Below are 18037 nucleotides of genomic sequence, written 5' to 3'. Positions count from 1 at the left end.
CTCTTTCCCTCCCTCCCTCCCTCCCTCTCTCTCTCTGCCTCTTCTTTCTTTGTGTAACTCTGACTTTCAAATAAATAAATCTTTAAAAAAAAAAGTTGAGAGGATGGTAAAGACATTTCCAAAATGCCGTCTCCTGCACCCCACATGCACAGCCTCCCCTCCTGCCAGCATCCAGCACTGCAGTGTGCATTTGTTAGGGGAGATGAGCCTGCACTGACACATTGTGCTTGTCCAAGATGGGTAGTTTACCTTAGAGTTCGCTCTTAGTGTTGTATGTTCTGTGACATATGTTGACATCATGGTGTCATACAGAGTGGTTTCACTGCCTGAAAAATTCTGTGTGTTCCACCTATTCATCCCTCTCTCCCTACTGTAACTTTTTTTTTTTTTTTTTAATTTTTTGAGAAACAGAGACAGAGACAGATGAACCTGCCATCTATTGGTTCACTCCCCACATGCCCAGGAGCTGGGAACTCAATCCAGGTCTCCCACATGGGTAGCTGGGACCCAACTACTTGAGCCATCACCTGCTGCCTCCCGGGGCGCACATAAATCATAAGCTTGAATAGGAGCTGAGCTGGTACTAGATCCCAGTCATCTGAATATGGGATATGGGTGTCCCAAGTGGAGTCTGAACTGCTGTGCCAAACACCTGCCCCATGACTTTTTTTAAAAAAAATTAGACTAGTATAGAGACCAACAAATCGAAACATTTTTTCCCAGTGAGATTTGTGCAGTGCTGAATGAACATCTTATGGCTGATGGAAGTTGTACTTAATAAGGCCTAGCTGCTGCTGCTTTCTGTGGTCTTTAGATCATATTTACTAAAATTTGGTTTTCAAATAAATAAGACCTACCCAATAAAGTGCATGTGGTTCTGGAAATGTTTCTACTCTTTTGATCATCTTCAAAGGGGCAATTTCTCTTAAAAATTATAATTCTTCAGCCTGCAATAGCAAGGTACATTGAACTTATTTTACTCCTTACCCAATTTGTGGTTCACCTGGAATCACGAGTGGCTGATTTCATGCCATTGACTGTTACCTTCAGTCTCTCTTGTTTGTGTCATACTTTTGAGTGTTATATACTTTGCCCTTACTCTCTTGATCTTGCATCATTCTGGCAAAGTAGCTGAGAAATACTGTAGCAGCCGAGATTCGCCCTTTTTCTCTGAGGAGCCAGTGGAGTGTGAAGTTCCCTTCTCTTTGTTGAGCTGCTAAAGGACTATGTATGTTCATTTCTGTGATGATAATTAAAGTTTGGTCCCTGACCCATAATAGATCAGTTAATGAATTTAGAGGTTGTGAGATCTGACCTATATGGTGCAGATTTTAGAGTTTTGGTGCAGGTGCTGGGCACTGTGTATTAATCTGAAAGATTGCTGTCTCCTGGTGGGTTCCTGCTGCTTTCTGGTGTTCTTTGCTTTGTAGGGACTGTTAACAGGGCCTGTTTTCCAAGAGATTATTGTCTTCGTCCATTTGTGCTGCTGTAACAGAACACCACAGACTGGGTGGTCTGTGATGAACATAAACGTATCTCAATCTGTAGGTACAGCATTTGGTGAGGGCCTTCTTGCTGCATCCTTGTGGCAGAAGGTGGAAGGGCAAGCGGGAGCAGAAGAGAAACTGGGTGAAGCCCCTTTTATAAGGGCCTTAATCCCATTCATGAGGGAGGAGCCCTCAAGGCCCAGAAAGATCTTAATACCATCAAGGCCCCACCTCTTGATACCATCACATTGGCAACACCTGGATTTTGAAGGAAAATTTTGAATTTTGAAATCATAGCAGTTGTCATATCCTGGTGTCTAACCTTATGACCAACTGCTCCAAAAACTAACAGAGCAGGTTACTAATTCACGATGGGAGAAGGGAAGCAGGTGTAGTAAGAGCACTGTGGAGCTGGATCCGGGAAACTGAGTCTTCTCATTGGTCCCAGAGGCTTGTTATTTGCAGAGAAACTGAGGCTTAGTGGGGTTTGTGAGAAGTTGTTCTGGGTCATCTGATTCTGCCTGTTTAGGTGAAATTTGGATTGCAGGTTAGCAAGTTGGTTAGAAAGAAATATATTTGTTTATTGGACTAAGGTGAGGAAAGGGGTACCAATTTATTTGTAAAGAGTTAGAAGCAACGTAAATATGAAACATGGAGATTTAGTTACACAATTTGTTCTACATCCATAGTGTTTACAAAGTAAGACTGCCATAAGACATTATATAGAAGAATATTTAATAGCCTGAAAAATAATGGCAAAGTATTATAGAAATAAAAAAAATTATAAAATAGAAGCTGAGATTGTTTCTGGATTTTTTTTCTTTTTTGTCCAGTTGTAAGTTTTGATGCAAAATGGACACTAATTTGAATCAAAGGTTAATCTGTGCCGTAGGATAAGCTGATTATGGTAACTGGCCATCTCGGTTCTCTTTGTGGCTACATATTCTTTTGTCACCTCTGCTCTTTACCTGGTGAACATGTATTGTGAAAATGTGAACTGGTTATTGGAAACATTTCTTTTTGGCCAGTTCCCATACTTGAGACACTGTGACAACATTGCCCAGCAAGCAGAGCTGCTATGAGTGGGTGGACATTGACTTGACATTTCAAGGAGAAGCAAAGGAGATTGAAAGAAAGGTTTTTAAAATCAGTTTTAATTTATTGCACTCTATTTCTAATTATAAAAACAGTATCTTCTTAGGATTCCTTCCCAAATTAACGTGGAAAGACAGAAAGGGAGAACACTCAGTGATCCTCTTATGTTAACACTTTGGTGTGTGTGCTGACGTGTTCTTGACTATGTGTGTGTGTGTATGTCCACATATAAGTGCATACGTGTTACTTATAAAAATGTTTGCTTCAAACCCAAAGATGCAATAAGTAATGTGTGTACTATCCCTGTATAGCTTTTTCATAATATGCATTTTCCGTGAAATTTTTGTGTACTCCCATATACATAGATTTCAAAATTGTTTTGCACCCAAACTACTTTTAATTCTATTTTCCACAAATTATTTTAAAGTATCCTTTGTGTAAATATATGCACATATACATATTGTATCTTTTTTTTTTTTTTTTTTTGACAGGCAGTTAGACAGAGAGAAAGGTCTTCCTTCCGTTGGTTCACCCCTCAAATGGCCTCTGCGGCTGGTGTGCCGTGCGGATCCGAAGCTGGGAGCCAGGTGCTTCCTCCTGGTCTCCCATGCGGGTGCAGGGCCCAAGCACTTGGGCCATCCTCCACTGCCTTCCTGGGCCACAGCAGAGAGCTGGACTGGAAGAGGAGCAACCGGGACTAGAACCCGGGGTGCCGGCGCTGCAGGCAGAGGATTAGCCTAGTGAGCCTCGGTGCTGGCCACATATTGTATTTTGATACTTAATACCTTACGTAGGATATAGCTTTCCCACTTTGCCATATTATTTAATTCTAATGGTTTAAGTTCTTGTTAATACTGATTCAAAAGTTGTCCTTTGCTTGACCTGTTTTTCCTAACCTTTTACTTCATTATTCTCTTATTCTTGATGTTTTTCTATTTCTCAGGATTTCTAAAATTCCTTTCTATTTGAGATTGCATATGGCCCTGTATCCAGAAACATTCAGAAGTCTTACTGTCTTTCATCTGATCCAGCATAAAGATTTACAAAAGGGCATTTTATTTTGGCTGGCGCCGTGGCTCAATAGGCTAATCCTCTGCCTGCGGCGCTGGCACCCTAGGTTCTGTCCCGGATGGGGCACCGGATTCTGTCCCGGTCGCTGCTCTTCCAGGCCAGCTCTCTGCTGTGGCCTGGGAGTGCATTGGAGGATGGCCCAAGTGCTTGGGCCCTGCACCCTCATGGGAGACCAGGAGAAGCACCTGGCTCCTGGCTTTGGATCGGCGCGGTGCACTGGCTGCACCAGCCATTGTGGGGGGTGAACCAATGGAAAAATGGAAGACATTTCTCTCTCTCTCTCTCTCTCTCTCTCTCACTGTCCACTCTGCCTGTCAAAAAAAAAAAAAAAAAAAAGATTTATTTATTTTACTTGAAAGAGTTACAGAGAGGCAGAGGCAGAGAGAGAGAGAGATTATCCATCCGCTGGTTCACTCTCCAAATGGCCACAGTGGCCAGAGCTGGACCAGTCTGAAGGCAGGAGCCAGGAGCTTCTTCCGGGTCTTCCGTGCAGGTGCAGGGAACCAAGGGCTTGGACCATCTTCTTCTGCTTTCCCAGTCATCAGCAGAGAGCTGGATCAGAAGCAGAGCAGCTGGGACTTGAATTGGTGCCCATATGGGATACCAGCACTGCAGATGGTGGCTTTACCCACTACACCACAGCGTCGGCCCCAATGTTTTAATAAAGGTCTTCATGCTTGTAGTGGTAGGGCCGGATATAGCTTTGGACTTCACAAACTGCATGAGAATATGCATTGAGATAGTGGCACTTCAGTAGACATGCCCACATAGGTAATAACACATAGTCTGAATTTCTGACATAGTTTGAATTACAACAGCCATGTTGAATGCTCTTGTACAACTTCAGAGTTCACAAGGTGGTAATCCTTGCAAAAGTATGTTCGCCATAGGATTTTTATCCACCCCCTTCCCCCTCCACCCCCGTACCCCTTTTAAGCATTTATTTATTTACTTGAGAGGCAGACTTACTGAGAGAGGAGAGATAGAAAGAAAGAGAGAGGTCTTCCATCCACTGGCTCACTCCCCACATGGCCGCAGTGGCCAAAGCTGAACCTATCTGAAGCCAGGAGCTTCTTCTGGGTCTCCCAAATGGGTGCAGGAGCCCAAGCACTTGGGCCAGCTTCTACTGCTTTCACAGGCCATCAGCAGGGAGCTGGATAGGAAGTGGAGCAGCCAGAACTGGAACCGGTGCCCAAATGGGATGCTGGCGCCACAAGTGATGTTTAACCTTCTACGCCACAGTGCTGGCCCTATCCCCTTCTTATAGTTGAAACTGAAGAGTTGTTTTTCTTTTCTTTTTCTTTTCTTTTCTTTTCTTTTCTTTTCTTTTCTTTTCTTTTCTTTTCTATTTATTTATTTACTTGAAAGATTTACAGAGAGCGAGAAGGAGAGGCAGAGAGAGAGAGAGAGAGGTCTTCCATCCGCTGGTTTACTCCCCAGTTGGCCACAACAGCCTGAGCTGTACCCATCCGAAGCCAGGAGCCAGGAGCCTCTTCTGGGTCTCCCACACGGGTGCAGGGGCCCAAGGACTTGGGCCATCTTCTACTGCTTTCTCAGGCCATAGCAGAGAGCTGGATCAGAGGTAGAGCAGCCAGGACTCGAACAGGTGCCCATATGGGATGCCGGCACTGAAGGTGGTGGCTTTACCCGCTGTGCCACACAGCACTGGCCCCTGAAGAGCTGTTTTTCTTACATCAGACAGCTGGTATCCAACTTGAACTTGATTCTTCTGATTTCATGTCACTTGGTCTTCCATTAAATCATGCCACTTTTATGGGTAGAGGTTATGGTGGGTAACTCAGTTTTGCTTTGGAATGTTAGATTTTAAATTTTATTTACATATGTGTTTAAGTTCTCAGTAGTCTTCAGTCTCCTGCTGACCGGAACGCCCATCCAGAACAGCCTCCAGGAGCTCTACTCCCTCCTCAGTTTTGTGGAGCCTGATCTCTTTTGCAAAGAACAGGTGGAAGAGTTTGTTCAGCGTTACCAGGATATTGAGAAAGAGTCGAAGTCAGGCAAGTTCCCTTCCTACAAATCATCCCCAGGAGGTCTTGACACAGAAACTGCCCTTGCATGGAAGGGTTATAGGCAGAAAAGAATCAATCATCAGAGAATGTCTTCCGTGGAGAAGAAGAACCACTAAAAAGGGGGATGCTCGGTTTCTGAGGCTTTTCCATTGTCTGCTGCACCTGGCTCGCTTGTTAGAGGATTCTATAAGAGGCCTCCTCTGGTTCATTTTTGGAAGAGGTACAAAGTGCCTACAGATTTGCAGACTGTATTTTTTTCTAACCTGAACTTTCTGTAAAATCATGACCTTCCCATGCCACTTCCTGGGGCAGAAAAGTGAGTTCTGCGGTCCCAAACTATTGTTCCGCATCCTGCAACGCCAGTGTTTTTCTATTTTTAGTGACTTGTTTATTTGAAAGGTAGAGTGAGAGAGAGAGCATGTGAGCACACACTTCTGTCTGCTGGTTCATTCTCCAAATGATCTCAATGGCTGTGGCCAGGAGAAGGCAGGAGCCTGGAATTCCATCCGAGTCTCCCACGTGGATGGCAGGGGCCCAAGTGCATCCTCCTCTGCTTTCCTAGGCACATTAGCAGGGAGCTGGATTGGAAGCGGAGCAGCTGGGACTTGAACCGGCATTCTGATACAGATGCCGACATTGCAAATGGCAGCTTAGCTCACTGCATCATAACACCAGCCTCTGACACCACAACACTGACACCAAAAGTCTGAGGTAGCTGGAGTGCAAGATCTGATATCCTGATTAGTAGCAACAGAACTGGATTTTTCTGGTTTGTACCACCCAAAACAGGACAATGAATAGTTGCTGTAGCATTTCAAATGTTTTTAAAAGGAAAAGTGAAATCAGACTCATTTTAGAAGAACTCTAAAATCCTTCTGTTCTGCATAAGGCCTAAACTTAACTTTTCCCAAACATGTATATCAGAAGTGAAGGTTTTCTCTGTATTTTTTTTTTTTTTTTGACAGAGTGGATAGTGAGAGAGAGACAGAGAGAAAGGTCTTCCTTTTGCCGTTGGTTCACCCTCCAATGGCTGCCGCGGCCGGTGTGCTGCGGCCAGCGCACCGCGCTGATCTGATGGCAGGAGCCAGGTGCTTCTCCTGGTCTCCCATGGGGTGCAGGGCCCAAACACTTGGGCCATCCTCCACTGCACTCCCTGGCCACAGCAGAGGGCTGGCCTGGAAGAGGGGCAACCGGGACAGAATCCGGCGCCCCGACCGGGACTAGAACCCGGTGTGCCGGCACCGCAAGGCAGAGGATTAGCCTAGTGAGCCGCGGCGCTGGCCTTCTCTGTATTTTTTTAAGCATAAATTCTCTGACTTGGGGTGTGGAAGCCTTATTTAGACAGCTGGCAGCTTTCTCTCATACCGTACCCCTCTGCCTTGTAGAATTACCTCTCTCTACCTTGATATTACTGTAGGATGATGATTTGGAATAAATGGAAAGCATGTCAGCTAGTGAGCTATTTGTGTTTGGGTAAGTGTGAGTTGAATATGCTTCTCACAGCAAAATTCTCCATTCCATAGTCTGAAGATTGCCTGGGGACCCTGCTCTGACTGCGCCTGTGTTCAGAGTTGCCAGATAATATAGAGGAAATCCAACCAAGTATTTCCTAGGATGCTTGAATTTGTTTTCCAGTTTTTTTTTTAATCCTTATTTACTTATTTGAAAGGCAGAGATAGAGAAAGATATCTTCCTTCCACTGGTTCACTCTCCAAATGGCTGTAATTGCTGGAGCTGAGCCAGGCCGAATCTGGGAACCTGGAACTCCATCTGGGTTTCCTTTGTGGGTGGCAAGGAGCCTAATACTGGGGCCATCTGTTGCTGCTTTCCCATTCACCTTAGCAGAGAGCTAGGTTGGAAATAGAGCATCTGAGACTCAAACTGGTACTCAAAGGGATGTCTGCGTCTTAGGCGGTAGCTTAACCTGCTGTACCATGGTGCTGGCCCCTTGTTCACATTTAGCCAGGTTCTTTTTTATTTATTTTATTTATATTTTTATTTATTGCATATGTCAACCTTACAGATAGTGTAATTTCAGTTGAGGCTAGGTTTTAAAATTCAGCATACCTGTGGAGGAAACAAGGCCCTCGAAGTCAAAAGGACTAGGTTTGAGTACTGGCACCGTTCATTTCCAGCTGTGTGACTTCGGATCAGTTGCTTCATTTCTCTGAGCCTCACTTAACTTGGTTGTGAGAATAGTGACAGTTTTACTTTCCTTACATTTCTGTGCCGTTCTGCTGATCAATGAGATTAGATGTAGAAATGCTCTGGAAACAAAAGAGCTTCAGGCAACTGAGATTATTAATAAGTTCTTTGAGTGTTCTTGGTTCTTGGATTAAGAGCCAGTTATGGTTCCAGAAGGATTTGGGAAGAAGAATCCAGTGAAAAAGTGAAATTTAATTCTTGCTTGGCGCACAGACTCAGAATGGCAATGCAAAGTTAAAATGGCTGTGTGTCGTCTAGGACTCCAGTGCCTGGGCCCCGCTCTGTCCCACACTTGGGTTTTTCCCTCACACAGCAAGCGAGCTGCACGAGCTCTTGCAGCCGTTTCTGCTGAGGCGAGTGAAGGCTGAGGTGGCCACGGAGCTTCCCAAGAAGATGGAAGTGGTGCTGTACCACGGCCTGTCCGCGCTGCAGAAGAAGTGCTACAAGGCCGTCTTGATGAAGGACCTGGGTAAGTGCAGAATCACACTCAGCTTTGCACAGCAAGAATGGGGGCAGGATTTTCTGTTCTGTGTGGTACTTGGGGCAGCCACAGTGGGGGCTGTAGCAGAGAATCTCAGATGTAACTCAGACTTGGTGTTTGCTGTTGTGAAATTCTCTTTTTTTTCTCACCCTGCTTACGGAAATTAAGCACTTTTGTGCTTGCCTTCCTCACACCCTGATGGATACAAGGGGGCTTCACAAAATTCATGGAAAACTCATCTCTTTTTTAAAATTTATTTATTTATTTGAAAGGTGGAGTTACAGAGACAGAGGCAGAGAGAGAGAAAGAGAGGTCTTCCATCCGCTGATTGATTGCCAAAATGGTCTCAGTGGCTGGAGCTTGGCCTGTCCGAAGCCAGGAGCCTGGAGCTTCTAGGTCTCTCAAGTTGGTGCAAGGACCCAAGGACTTGGGCCATCCTCTGCTGCTTTTCCCAGTCCACAGCAGAGAGCTGGATCATAAGTAGAGCATCTGGGACTTGAACTGGTGCCCATATGGGATGCTGGCACTGCAGGTGGCAGCCTTACCCGCTGTGCCACAGCGCCAGCCCCGGAAACTCATCTCTTAATTCTGTTTTTGCTACCAACTCTTTGAAGCTCTCTTGTATTTAATGGGCTAGAAATTGTTGTTTTTGTTAAATTCACCAGGAGGAGTGAAACAGTCTCTCAATTTTTTTTTCTTGACTTTACAATTAAAGAAGCCAATTTAGAATTTTGGAAAAAGAATTCAAAGTATTATAGAGTTCAATTTATGGTTTAACTTTCCTTCTTTAAACAAGAAGATAGGAAAATTACATATGAGTGAGCCGTTCTCAATTCAGGGAAATCTGGGAAGTTAATTTAAGATTGAAGGACATAGTATAGAAATTAGTTGGGGCCGGCGCTGTGGTGCAGCAGGTTAATGCCCTGGCCTAAAGCGCCGGCATCCCATATGGGCGCCGGTTTGAGACCCGGCTGCTCCACTTCCAATCCAGCTCTCTGCTATGGCTTGGGAAAACGGTAGAAGATGGCCCAAGTTCTTGGGCTCCTGCACCTGCGTGGGAAACCTGAAGGAAGCTCCTGGCTCCTGGCTTCGGATTGGCACAGCTCCGGCTGTTGTGGCCAACTGGAGAGTGAACCATTGGATGGGAGACCTTTATCTCTGTATAGCTCTGACTTTCAAATAAATAAATAAATCTTTAAAAAAAAAAAGCATCAGTGCACTGGAGATGAAATCACTGCTTTCCTTGAAATGAAATTCCATTTCCTAAAGGCACTTTACAAGTTTACATTAAAAAAAACTAGTAAGGCTATTTATGAAAATCTAGGTTTATTTTTTTTTGGGAGGGGGTGTTTGGTTCTATAGTATATCTTTCTCTCTGTCACTATATATAAATATGTATATGTTTTAATTTCAGATGCATTTGAAAATGGGATGGCTAAGAAAGTTAAACTTCAGAACATCTTATCCCAGCTTCGAAAGTGTGTGGATCACCCTTATTTATTTGATGGTGAGACAGTGCCCTTTTCCTTATATTATTTTTTGGTAACTTTTTTGTGGTGAAATTTTAAAAATTCTTAAAAAAGAATTGCCTCTGTTACTATGTCTGCTTTGTTTGTTCTTATTTTCTTTGGGCAGGTTGAATATCCCTAATTTGAAATGCTTGCAACCAAAAGTTTTAAATTTTGAAGTTTTTTTTTTTTTAATTTTGGATATTTGCTCAGATATTACCCATTGAGCGTCCCTGATCCGAAGGTTCACAACACTCCAAAACTGAGACTTCTTGAGTGTGTGGCACGTTTTGGATTTCAGAGTTTTGGATCACAGATGATCAACGTGTGCTAGTGCTTATAATATATTGTTCGTATTCAGATTCCTTAAGTTGTCCCCCTCATGGCTTTTATGGCTCTTTTTATTTCTGTTTTTTAAATCTAAGTTTCGGTCATAGATCTTGGCTGTTATCTCCAATAATCTAGAAACTTTCTTCAGCATCTCTGGTTTTTGTTGTCTTTTTTGTCTTCCATGACATTGACAACTTTGAAGATCCAAGGCCAGTGGACTGGCACAGCTCCGGCCATTGTGCAGCTGTGCCATCATGCGGGGTTAACCAGTTCTTTCTTAATGATCAGATTTCCCATTGTCGTGAGCTCGCTCAGCCTTTTGTCATCTCTGTTCCAAGCTCACTGGTGATCCTGGTGTTGCCCAGCCAGTAGCTGTCCATTCACATTTTGGTACCCCTTCTACACAGTCCATCACTTCTTTCTCGAAGCTTCTGGGGTCACACTTTCTGTGCTTCTGCTTCTGCCTTCCCCTGCTCCCTCTCAGTCTCCTCTGCTGCCTCCCCTTCACTTACAGTAAGTGCCCCGCCTGCTTTGAGCTGCCTCCTGCACGTTGTCATGCAGACGGAGGCTTTTTGTATTCACTCTGGTGACCTGTGGTTGGGCAAGTCCAGGACTTCTGTGACTTTACTCTAGAATCTAGGCAGGGAGTTTGCTGTAGTCATTGTAAGAAAATCTTTGCCAAGTAGTGTTATGAGGTGCTTAAAAATTCCACAGGGGTTCAGCATTGTGGTACAGCAGGTTAAGCCATTGCCTGCGATGCCAGCATCCCTTATGAACACAGATTCAAGTCCCAGCTGCCCTGCTTCCAATCAGGCTCCCTGATAATGTGCCTAGGAAAGCAGAAAATGACCCAAATGCTTTGGCCCCTGCTTACACACGTGGGAGACCTGGGTGGAAATCCTGGCTCCTGGTTTTCACTTGGGCCAGCCCTAACTCCTGCAGGCATCTGGGGAATGAACCAGCAGATGGAAGATTTCTGTCTCCCCCCAACCCACACCCTTGCTCTGTAACTCTGCCTTCCAAATAAATAAATAAGTCTTTAAAAAATTTTTTTCAGCTGGCGCCACGGCTCACTAGGCTAATCCTCCGCCTGCGGCGCCGACACACCAGGTTCTGGTCCTGGTCAGGGTGCCGGATTCTGTCCTGGTTGCCCCTCTTCCAGGCCAGCTCTCTGCTGTGGCCCGGGAGTGCAGTGGAGGATGGCCCAAGTCCTTGGGCCCTGCACCCCATGGGAGACCAGGAGAAGCACCTGGCTCCTGCCATCCGATCAGCGCGGTGCGCTGGTCGCAGCGCGCCGGCCGCAGCGGCCATTGGAGGGTGAACCAACGGAAAAGGAAGACCTTTCTCTCTCTCTCTCTCTCTCTCTCATTGTCCACTCTGCCTGTCCAAAAAAAAAAATTTTTTTTTCACAGATTCTTGATAAGGTGCATATCAGATCTTTTAAGAGAAAGGGGGCATTAGGAACATGTTCATGAGAATAGCTAGATTATATATCTAAGCCTGTTTATTTATTTGAAAGGCAGAGTTAGAGAGAGAGAGAGAGAGAGAGATCTCCCATCCTCTGGTTCACTCCCCAAATGCTAATAATGGCCTAGGAGCCAGGAGCTTCAACCCGGTAGGGCCATCTTGGGCACTTGGGCCATCTTCCACTGCCTTCTGAGATGCATTAACAAGGAGTTGGACCCAAAGTAGAGCAGATGGGACTTGAACCAGCACTCATATAAGATGTCAGCATCATAGATGCTGACTTAGCCACCGCACCACAGTGCCCCCTAAGCCTATTTCTTGATTAACTTTCTACAGTGAGAGAATCAAGATTTTAAATTTTGGTCTCTTTGATCTTTAGCATCTTCCTGTGCCTCAGTTTCCTGAAGGGTGGATTTGATCCTTAGATAAATGCTTATTAGGTTTGTTGGGTGTTCTAGGCTCTGTGATTGGTGTTAAGCAGCAATGAAATCATCTTACAAATAAATGCTTAGAAAATGCCTCGAAGAGAGATGAGGTTTGGGCCCATGATCAGTTAGAAGGGGCTTGACCTGTCACTGTAGCATAGGTAACTATCCACTTCTCTACTCAAGGAGTCTGCCCTGACTGAGGGCACATTACTGGGAGTGGATTCTTTGTTTTCCAGGTGTGGAGCCAGAGCCTTTTGAAGTTGGAGACCACCTAATCGAAGCCAGTGGGAAACTTCACCTGCTGGATAAGCTCCTGGCATTCCTGTATTCCAGGTAGGTGGTAGATTCATATTGTGTGCTCTGAGCTAGTAACTCAGAGACCTGAATAATGAGGAACTTAGTGATTTTTTTTAGATGGATTCCATTTTTCCTTTTTTTTTTTTTTTTTTTTTAAGATGCTGATTGAGGTTCTGTGGTCTCTGTGACTGCACACTCGCCCTACTCCTCCCTTGGTCATCCTTTCCTGAATTCCTACAGCACTAGGATCACAGTCCAGCACGTGGCAGTGCCCTCCCTTAATCTGCTGTCTGGGTAACTGGCGCATGTTGGTCTCAATCACTCAGCTACATTATTTGGTTCCTTAAGGACAGAGACACCCTGAAACATTTCTTTTATAATTGCCTACTGGTACCTTGCCGTAAATTGTCATATAGCAAGGGCTCATTCACTTTTCTTGACTTGGTGGGTGTGACTTGAACTCAGTGGGAACTTGGGGAGCTCTTTCCCAGAGACATGAGTTAGGCATCAAAAGACCAGGATAAGTTAGTGTTCAGCAGCCTGGTGTCCAGCTTGTACCCAGTCCTCCCAGTTAGCAGAGGGAAAGAGGACGTAGAGAAAGCCCAGATTCTCAAAGACTTCAGTGTTGTCCCTTGGGTCCAGCTTGTCCCAGACACGGCCTGAGCTTCATAATCTAAACTTCCGATTTGGCAAAATTGCTTAACCTTAGGAATGTGCAAGTTAAATAATTGTACATCTCCCTGTATTTCCAGTTTAAGTACCATAAGTGTGTTGTAGTTGGAGAAGGGCCCATGAATACCTTCTATTCAATTTTTTTATTTAACAAGCCCAGAAAGGTTGTGTGCCTTTTCTAAGGTCACGTAGCCAGCAGGTGGCAGAGATGCAGTTAGAATTGAGACCCACATCTTCAGGTTCCATGCTCTTTCCCTTTACCTGGGGATAGATCCTTGAAGGAGAGCATTGTACACTTCTTGCAAGCTCAGATTAAGTTGATTTTTATAATGAAGATACTGCTTTGACAGCACTGTGCTGCTTTCTTTGTGCAAATTTAAAATTAAAATGTTTGTTGGTAATGAGGTACTCTAGTCTTTAGTTCATCCTTGGCTTAATCCATCATTTTGTGTCTTCCTTTTCTGTCTTTTCTTCCTATATGTAAGTTTTCTCATGCATTATGGGAGATGAGATGTCAGCTCTCCCCTTGCTTGTCTGAAATGATCCTTTACAAACTCTTCAGCCATTGCAGCTGTTGATGTGAGCATAGTAGTTCTGTACCCCCAAGTAGAGAACAGCTGTGGAGGGCTCTTCGGGCTCTCTGGGTTGTGCTTATGTGTGTGTTTGTGTGTGTGTATGTGTGTGCATGTGCATCTGAATTTGTGTTTCACTTTTTTTTTTTTTTTTGAGAGTAGAAGAAATGAAGATTTATTTACGTAAGAATAAGAAAGACTCCAAACAAAAGGAAGGGCTGGTAGAAAGAAGGACCAAGCCCTACATTTACTCTTAACAGATGTATATTTGTTTTGCTATTAAAATGAAAGCTTAAATTTTTTTCATGTGTAAATTGGTGTCCCAGAAAGAGTCATCTTGGTTATTGTAGGACTTCTTATACCCGCTGGCGTGCTGACATGTGCTCCTGGGAGTGTCTGCACTCTAGTTTGAGCACTGCTCTGAAGGATACAGCTGTGTATGGGGGCAGAGTCTTAATGTAAAGCACTGGGAGTTTCTGAGAAAGTCCGTGCAGTACATGACAGTTACGTTTCTACTTCAGTACTTGTATTTCATTTATTTATGAGCTTGTGTTCTTTGGTAAGTTTTGCCTGAGGGAAACTCACCTTAAATATAACTAGAATTGGCAGTTTCTCCTTTTCTTTTTTCTTGCCAGGGGCCATCGGGTTTTACTTTTCTCCCAGATGACCCAGATGTTGGATATTCTCCAAGACTATATGGATTACAGAGGTGACACCCCTTGGCCACCGCGTTCCCTAAGTATTTTTTAGATTTAACACTCAGATGGATACAGGAAGGGAAATATGGTTTGTGAGAATGTTATAAAGGAAAGCCACGCAAGAACATAGCTTAGAACCAAAAGAGGATGCAAAAGTAAGGAGAGTTGTGTGAGGGCAAGGATTGACAGCAGTCGAGGTGCTGGGCAGAAGTGAGCACCCACATTCCCAGCACTTACGTGATTTAAAATCATGGGCGCTGGAGCAAATGCTGCAGAAATGTTGAGTGTTTTTGCAAATGTATGATAAATAAATAGTTCTGTATGTATAACATTCAGACAGTTGAGTGCTTATTCAGCATCAGTAGAAAAGATCTATAAATCAACCAGGGGGAAGATCAGATCAGTTAATTCTGTATATACGATGGGAGATGTAAATAATTACCTAGGACTGCTGTTTAATAGGTAATAAAGTTTATGTGGGATGATGGGGGAAAGACCATAATATTGGTTGACATTAAAAAAAAAAAGATTTATTTATTTGAAAGGCAGAGACAGAGAGAGAGATGTCTTCTAGCCACTGATTCACTCCCCAGATGACTGCAGTGGCTAAGGCTGGGCCAGGCTGAAGCCAGGAACTCCCCCTGGAACTTCCACATGGGTGGCATGGGCATGAGCCCTTGGACCATCTTCCATTGCTTTTCCCAGGCATGTTAGCAGGGAGCTGGATCAGAAGTGGAACAGCTGGGACTCAAACTGGCACTCACGCTGATATGGGATACTGGTGTCACAAGTGGTGGCTTAACCTGCTGTGCTTACAGCACTGGATATTCTCCAAGATATGCTGACCTCTGTTGGTTGATCTTGAGCCCAGAAGTGAAGGAAGTATCAGTTCCAGATAGTACAGTTTAAAAAGTCCAGAGTGAGTCTCTTAGACCAAATTGATGCTACCTCAAGTACTGCAGTGTATCTGGTCCAGCGGACACTTGGATAAATGCTATAATGCATGAGGAAGGCCTGAATATATAGCTCCCCTTCCTGACCCGGATGCGTGGTGACAAGTGGAAAACCCTGAAGCTTCACTGACAGGCAGACAGTGGGCCATCAGGTGGGCTTGCTCACCTGCTCTCAAGTGCTTGTCTTACTGCTTGCATAAGTCAGAGTTGTGTCTCAGCGAGTAGAAACTGCTGCACAGGGTGGACCTTCAGGCTCTCCCAGGAATAGTCATGACTGAGTGCAGATTCCATAACTACATAAAATTTTGACTGCCTGTGTGTGGGGAGCAACTGGGAGCAACTCGGACTAGACTAAGTTACTGGAATTAAGACTTATTCTATGCATCTGCTTTCCCACAATATGGCGCTGAGAAGGGAAACAGCTTCTACACAGCTGCCTCCAGTTCAACCAATAAACTGTGGGACCTGCTCCTGATTGGAGGAGAGCAGCGTACTCGGTGTGTGGGTAGCAGAGTTGGGATTGGTGGAAGAGGACTATAAAGGAGGAGAGAGACAACATGCACCAGGAACATCTAAGGGGAACACCTGTGCAGCCCCCGAGAGAGCCGGCCGGCGGTGTGCCGCTCCCCCGCGGAAGTGGGGAATGTGGCAGGGGGAACCGCCCTTCCACGGAGGTGGAAGGGTCGGTAGCCCACCCGGGAAGAACCAGCAACAAACCCGGGGAGGGCCGAGCAGACGAAAGAACTGCGCAGGGTCCTGTGTCGTTCCTCCACGAGGACGGGGAGCGACATAATGGTGCCGTGACTCGGATAGGAAACTTAGGAGGGAAGAAACGGGAAGAAGTGGAAAATACTGGAGAGAGAGACTAGCAAAGAGCCTAGGGAAAAGCCGGACAGAAAAGGTGCCGGAAGAAGCTATCGAAAGCCTAGGCATAGACTCGGATACGGACTGTGGGAAAGAAGTTAGGATTTAAAGTGAAAGCAAGAAGAAACTTAGACTCAGATACGGACTGCAGGTTGAAAGTGAAAGTGAAACCTATAAGAAACTTAGACTTGGATACGGACTGTGGGGAGAGGCCAGGAGAAATGAGGGAGGAATATTGTTGGAAGAAAACTTAGGGAAACATACCGGGTAGAGAAAAATGTTAGGGAGGATGAAGCCGCGAGTGCAGGCCGAGGCGGAGACGTAAGCCAGCTTGGAATTCTTTAAGCCAACCCGGGAAGAACCAGCAGCAAACCCGGGGAGGGCCGAGCAGACGAAAGAACAGCGCAGGGTCCTGTGTCGTTCCTCCACGAAGACGGGGAGCGACACCTGTGTTTTTAAGTCCCAAAGTAGTATGTTAGGATTTGTCCCCCCAAATTTAGAATTTTCTCCATAGGGTTTATTCAAGCAGGGGCATACCTATATAAGAAAAGAGGCAGGCTTGGTGTTTGGTTTGAGGCTGACCTGAGTCCTTGAAAAGGGTTACGATTTCTCTATCTCCCCTTCCACCCCACCGTGTACAGGCTACAGTTACGAGCGTGTGGACGGGTCCGTGAGAGGCGAGGAGAGATACCTGGCCATCAAGAACTTTGGACAGCAGCCCATTTTTACTTTTCTCCTGAGTACCAGAGCAGGTAGGCCACACAGGCGTTGAGGAAAGCAGAGAGTTTGAGGTGAGAGAGCACTCGCAGTGTAGTCATTAGTAATGCTTCCCTAGAATTCTTTGAAAGGTGAGATCATTACTGAGGAATATTCAGAAAGGGGAACTGAGGGACTTACTGTATTTTATCAAGGTACTGGACTTCAGCGTGGTACTGTTTTTCATCCTGCCTATCCAAGCCAAGATCTCGGAGAATTAAAGCTGGAACTGGGAGTTGTTGGAAAGTAATTTTTTTAAAGATTTATTTATTTATTTGAAAGAGTTACAGAGAGAGAGGGAGAGTCAGAGGTCATCTATCCGCTGGTTCACTCTCCAGATGGCTGCTATGGCCAGGGCTGGGCAAGCCAGGAGCTCCTTCCAGGTCTCCCTTGTTGGGCTACGGGGGCCCAGGCACTTGGGCCATCTTCCACTGCTTTCCCAGGCCATAGCAGGAGCTGGATTGGAAGTGGTGCAGCCAGGACATGAACTGGCACCAGTCTGGGATGTTGGCGCTACAAGCAGAAGCTTCACCTGCAACATCACAATGCCAGCTCTGGAAAGTAATTCTAAACTGCTTGATCATTGGCCTGGGAACATCCTGAGAGATTTCTGCAATTTTGTGGAAAGTTTTATTTATGTTCAGGGAAGTAGCTTTCTACCCTAATAGTGCATTTGAGAAGTAAGTTGACAACCTCTTTGCCAGTTGTCCTTCCTCCCAAAGAAATCTGCAGTAGAATTGTAGAAGCTAGGGGCTGGTGCCGTGGCTCACTTGGTTAATCCTCCGCCTACAGCGCCGGCATCCCATATGGGCGCCGGGTTCTAGTCCCAGTTGCTCCTCTTCCAGTCCAGCTCTGTGCTGTGGCCTGGGAAGGCAGTAGAGGATGGCCCAAGTGCTTGGGCCCCTGCACCCATGTGGGAGACCAGGAAGAAGCACCTGGCTCCTGGCTTCAGATCAGCTTAGCTGCAGCCGTAGTGGCCATTTCGGGGGTGAACCAACGGAGGGAAGACCTTTCTCTCTGTCTAACTATATCTGTCAAAAAAAAAAAAAAAAAAAAAAAAAAAGACTTGTAGAAGCTGAACAGAAATGTAGTTGCTTAAAAATATGATGATCGTGAAACCTCCAGC

The 18037-nt window shown here is 45.2% G+C and overlaps 1 protein-coding gene and 1 long non-coding RNA gene across 16 annotated transcripts in view; one reads left to right on the top strand and one right to left on the bottom strand.

The window, feature by feature from the left end:
- Positions 1-18037, top strand: part of CHD1L (chromodomain helicase DNA binding protein 1 like) — a 136224-nt gene that overhangs the window by 81163 nt on the left and 37024 nt on the right. For 13 of the 15 annotated variants that reach the window (XM_089300070.1, XM_089300075.1, XM_089300072.1 and 10 more), the window contains 6 exons: positions 5506-5668; positions 8199-8354; positions 9781-9873; positions 12336-12432; positions 14276-14349; positions 16797-16907. In XM_089300070.1, the coding sequence (XP_089156196.1) occupies positions 5506-5668; positions 8199-8354; positions 9781-9873; positions 12336-12432; positions 14276-14349; positions 16797-16907 (694 nt within the window). The remainder of the gene's footprint in view (positions 1-5505; positions 5669-8198; positions 8355-9780; positions 9874-12335; positions 12433-14275; positions 14350-16796; positions 16908-18037) is intronic. The other 2 variants (XM_089300078.1, XM_089300079.1) reach the window with 1 other exon arrangement.
- LOC149125557 (uncharacterized) lies at positions 12524-16797 on the bottom strand. The gene is made up of 2 exons (XR_016210702.1): positions 16603-16797; positions 12524-15604 (listed from the first exon to the last, which is right to left on the bottom strand). It is a non-coding gene; the product is annotated as an uncharacterized LOC149125557 (long non-coding RNA).

The sequence above is a fragment of the Oryctolagus cuniculus genome, chromosome 7 (assembly GCF_051225735.1).
Source record: "Oryctolagus cuniculus isolate XC-2025 breed Fujian yellow rabbit chromosome 7, ASM5122573v1, whole genome shotgun sequence".
In the NCBI taxonomy this organism is placed as follows: Eukaryota; Metazoa; Chordata; class Mammalia; order Lagomorpha; family Leporidae; genus Oryctolagus; species Oryctolagus cuniculus.
Note: the sequence above shows the minus strand (reverse complement) of the source record. Positions and strands in the feature narration are given on the sequence as shown.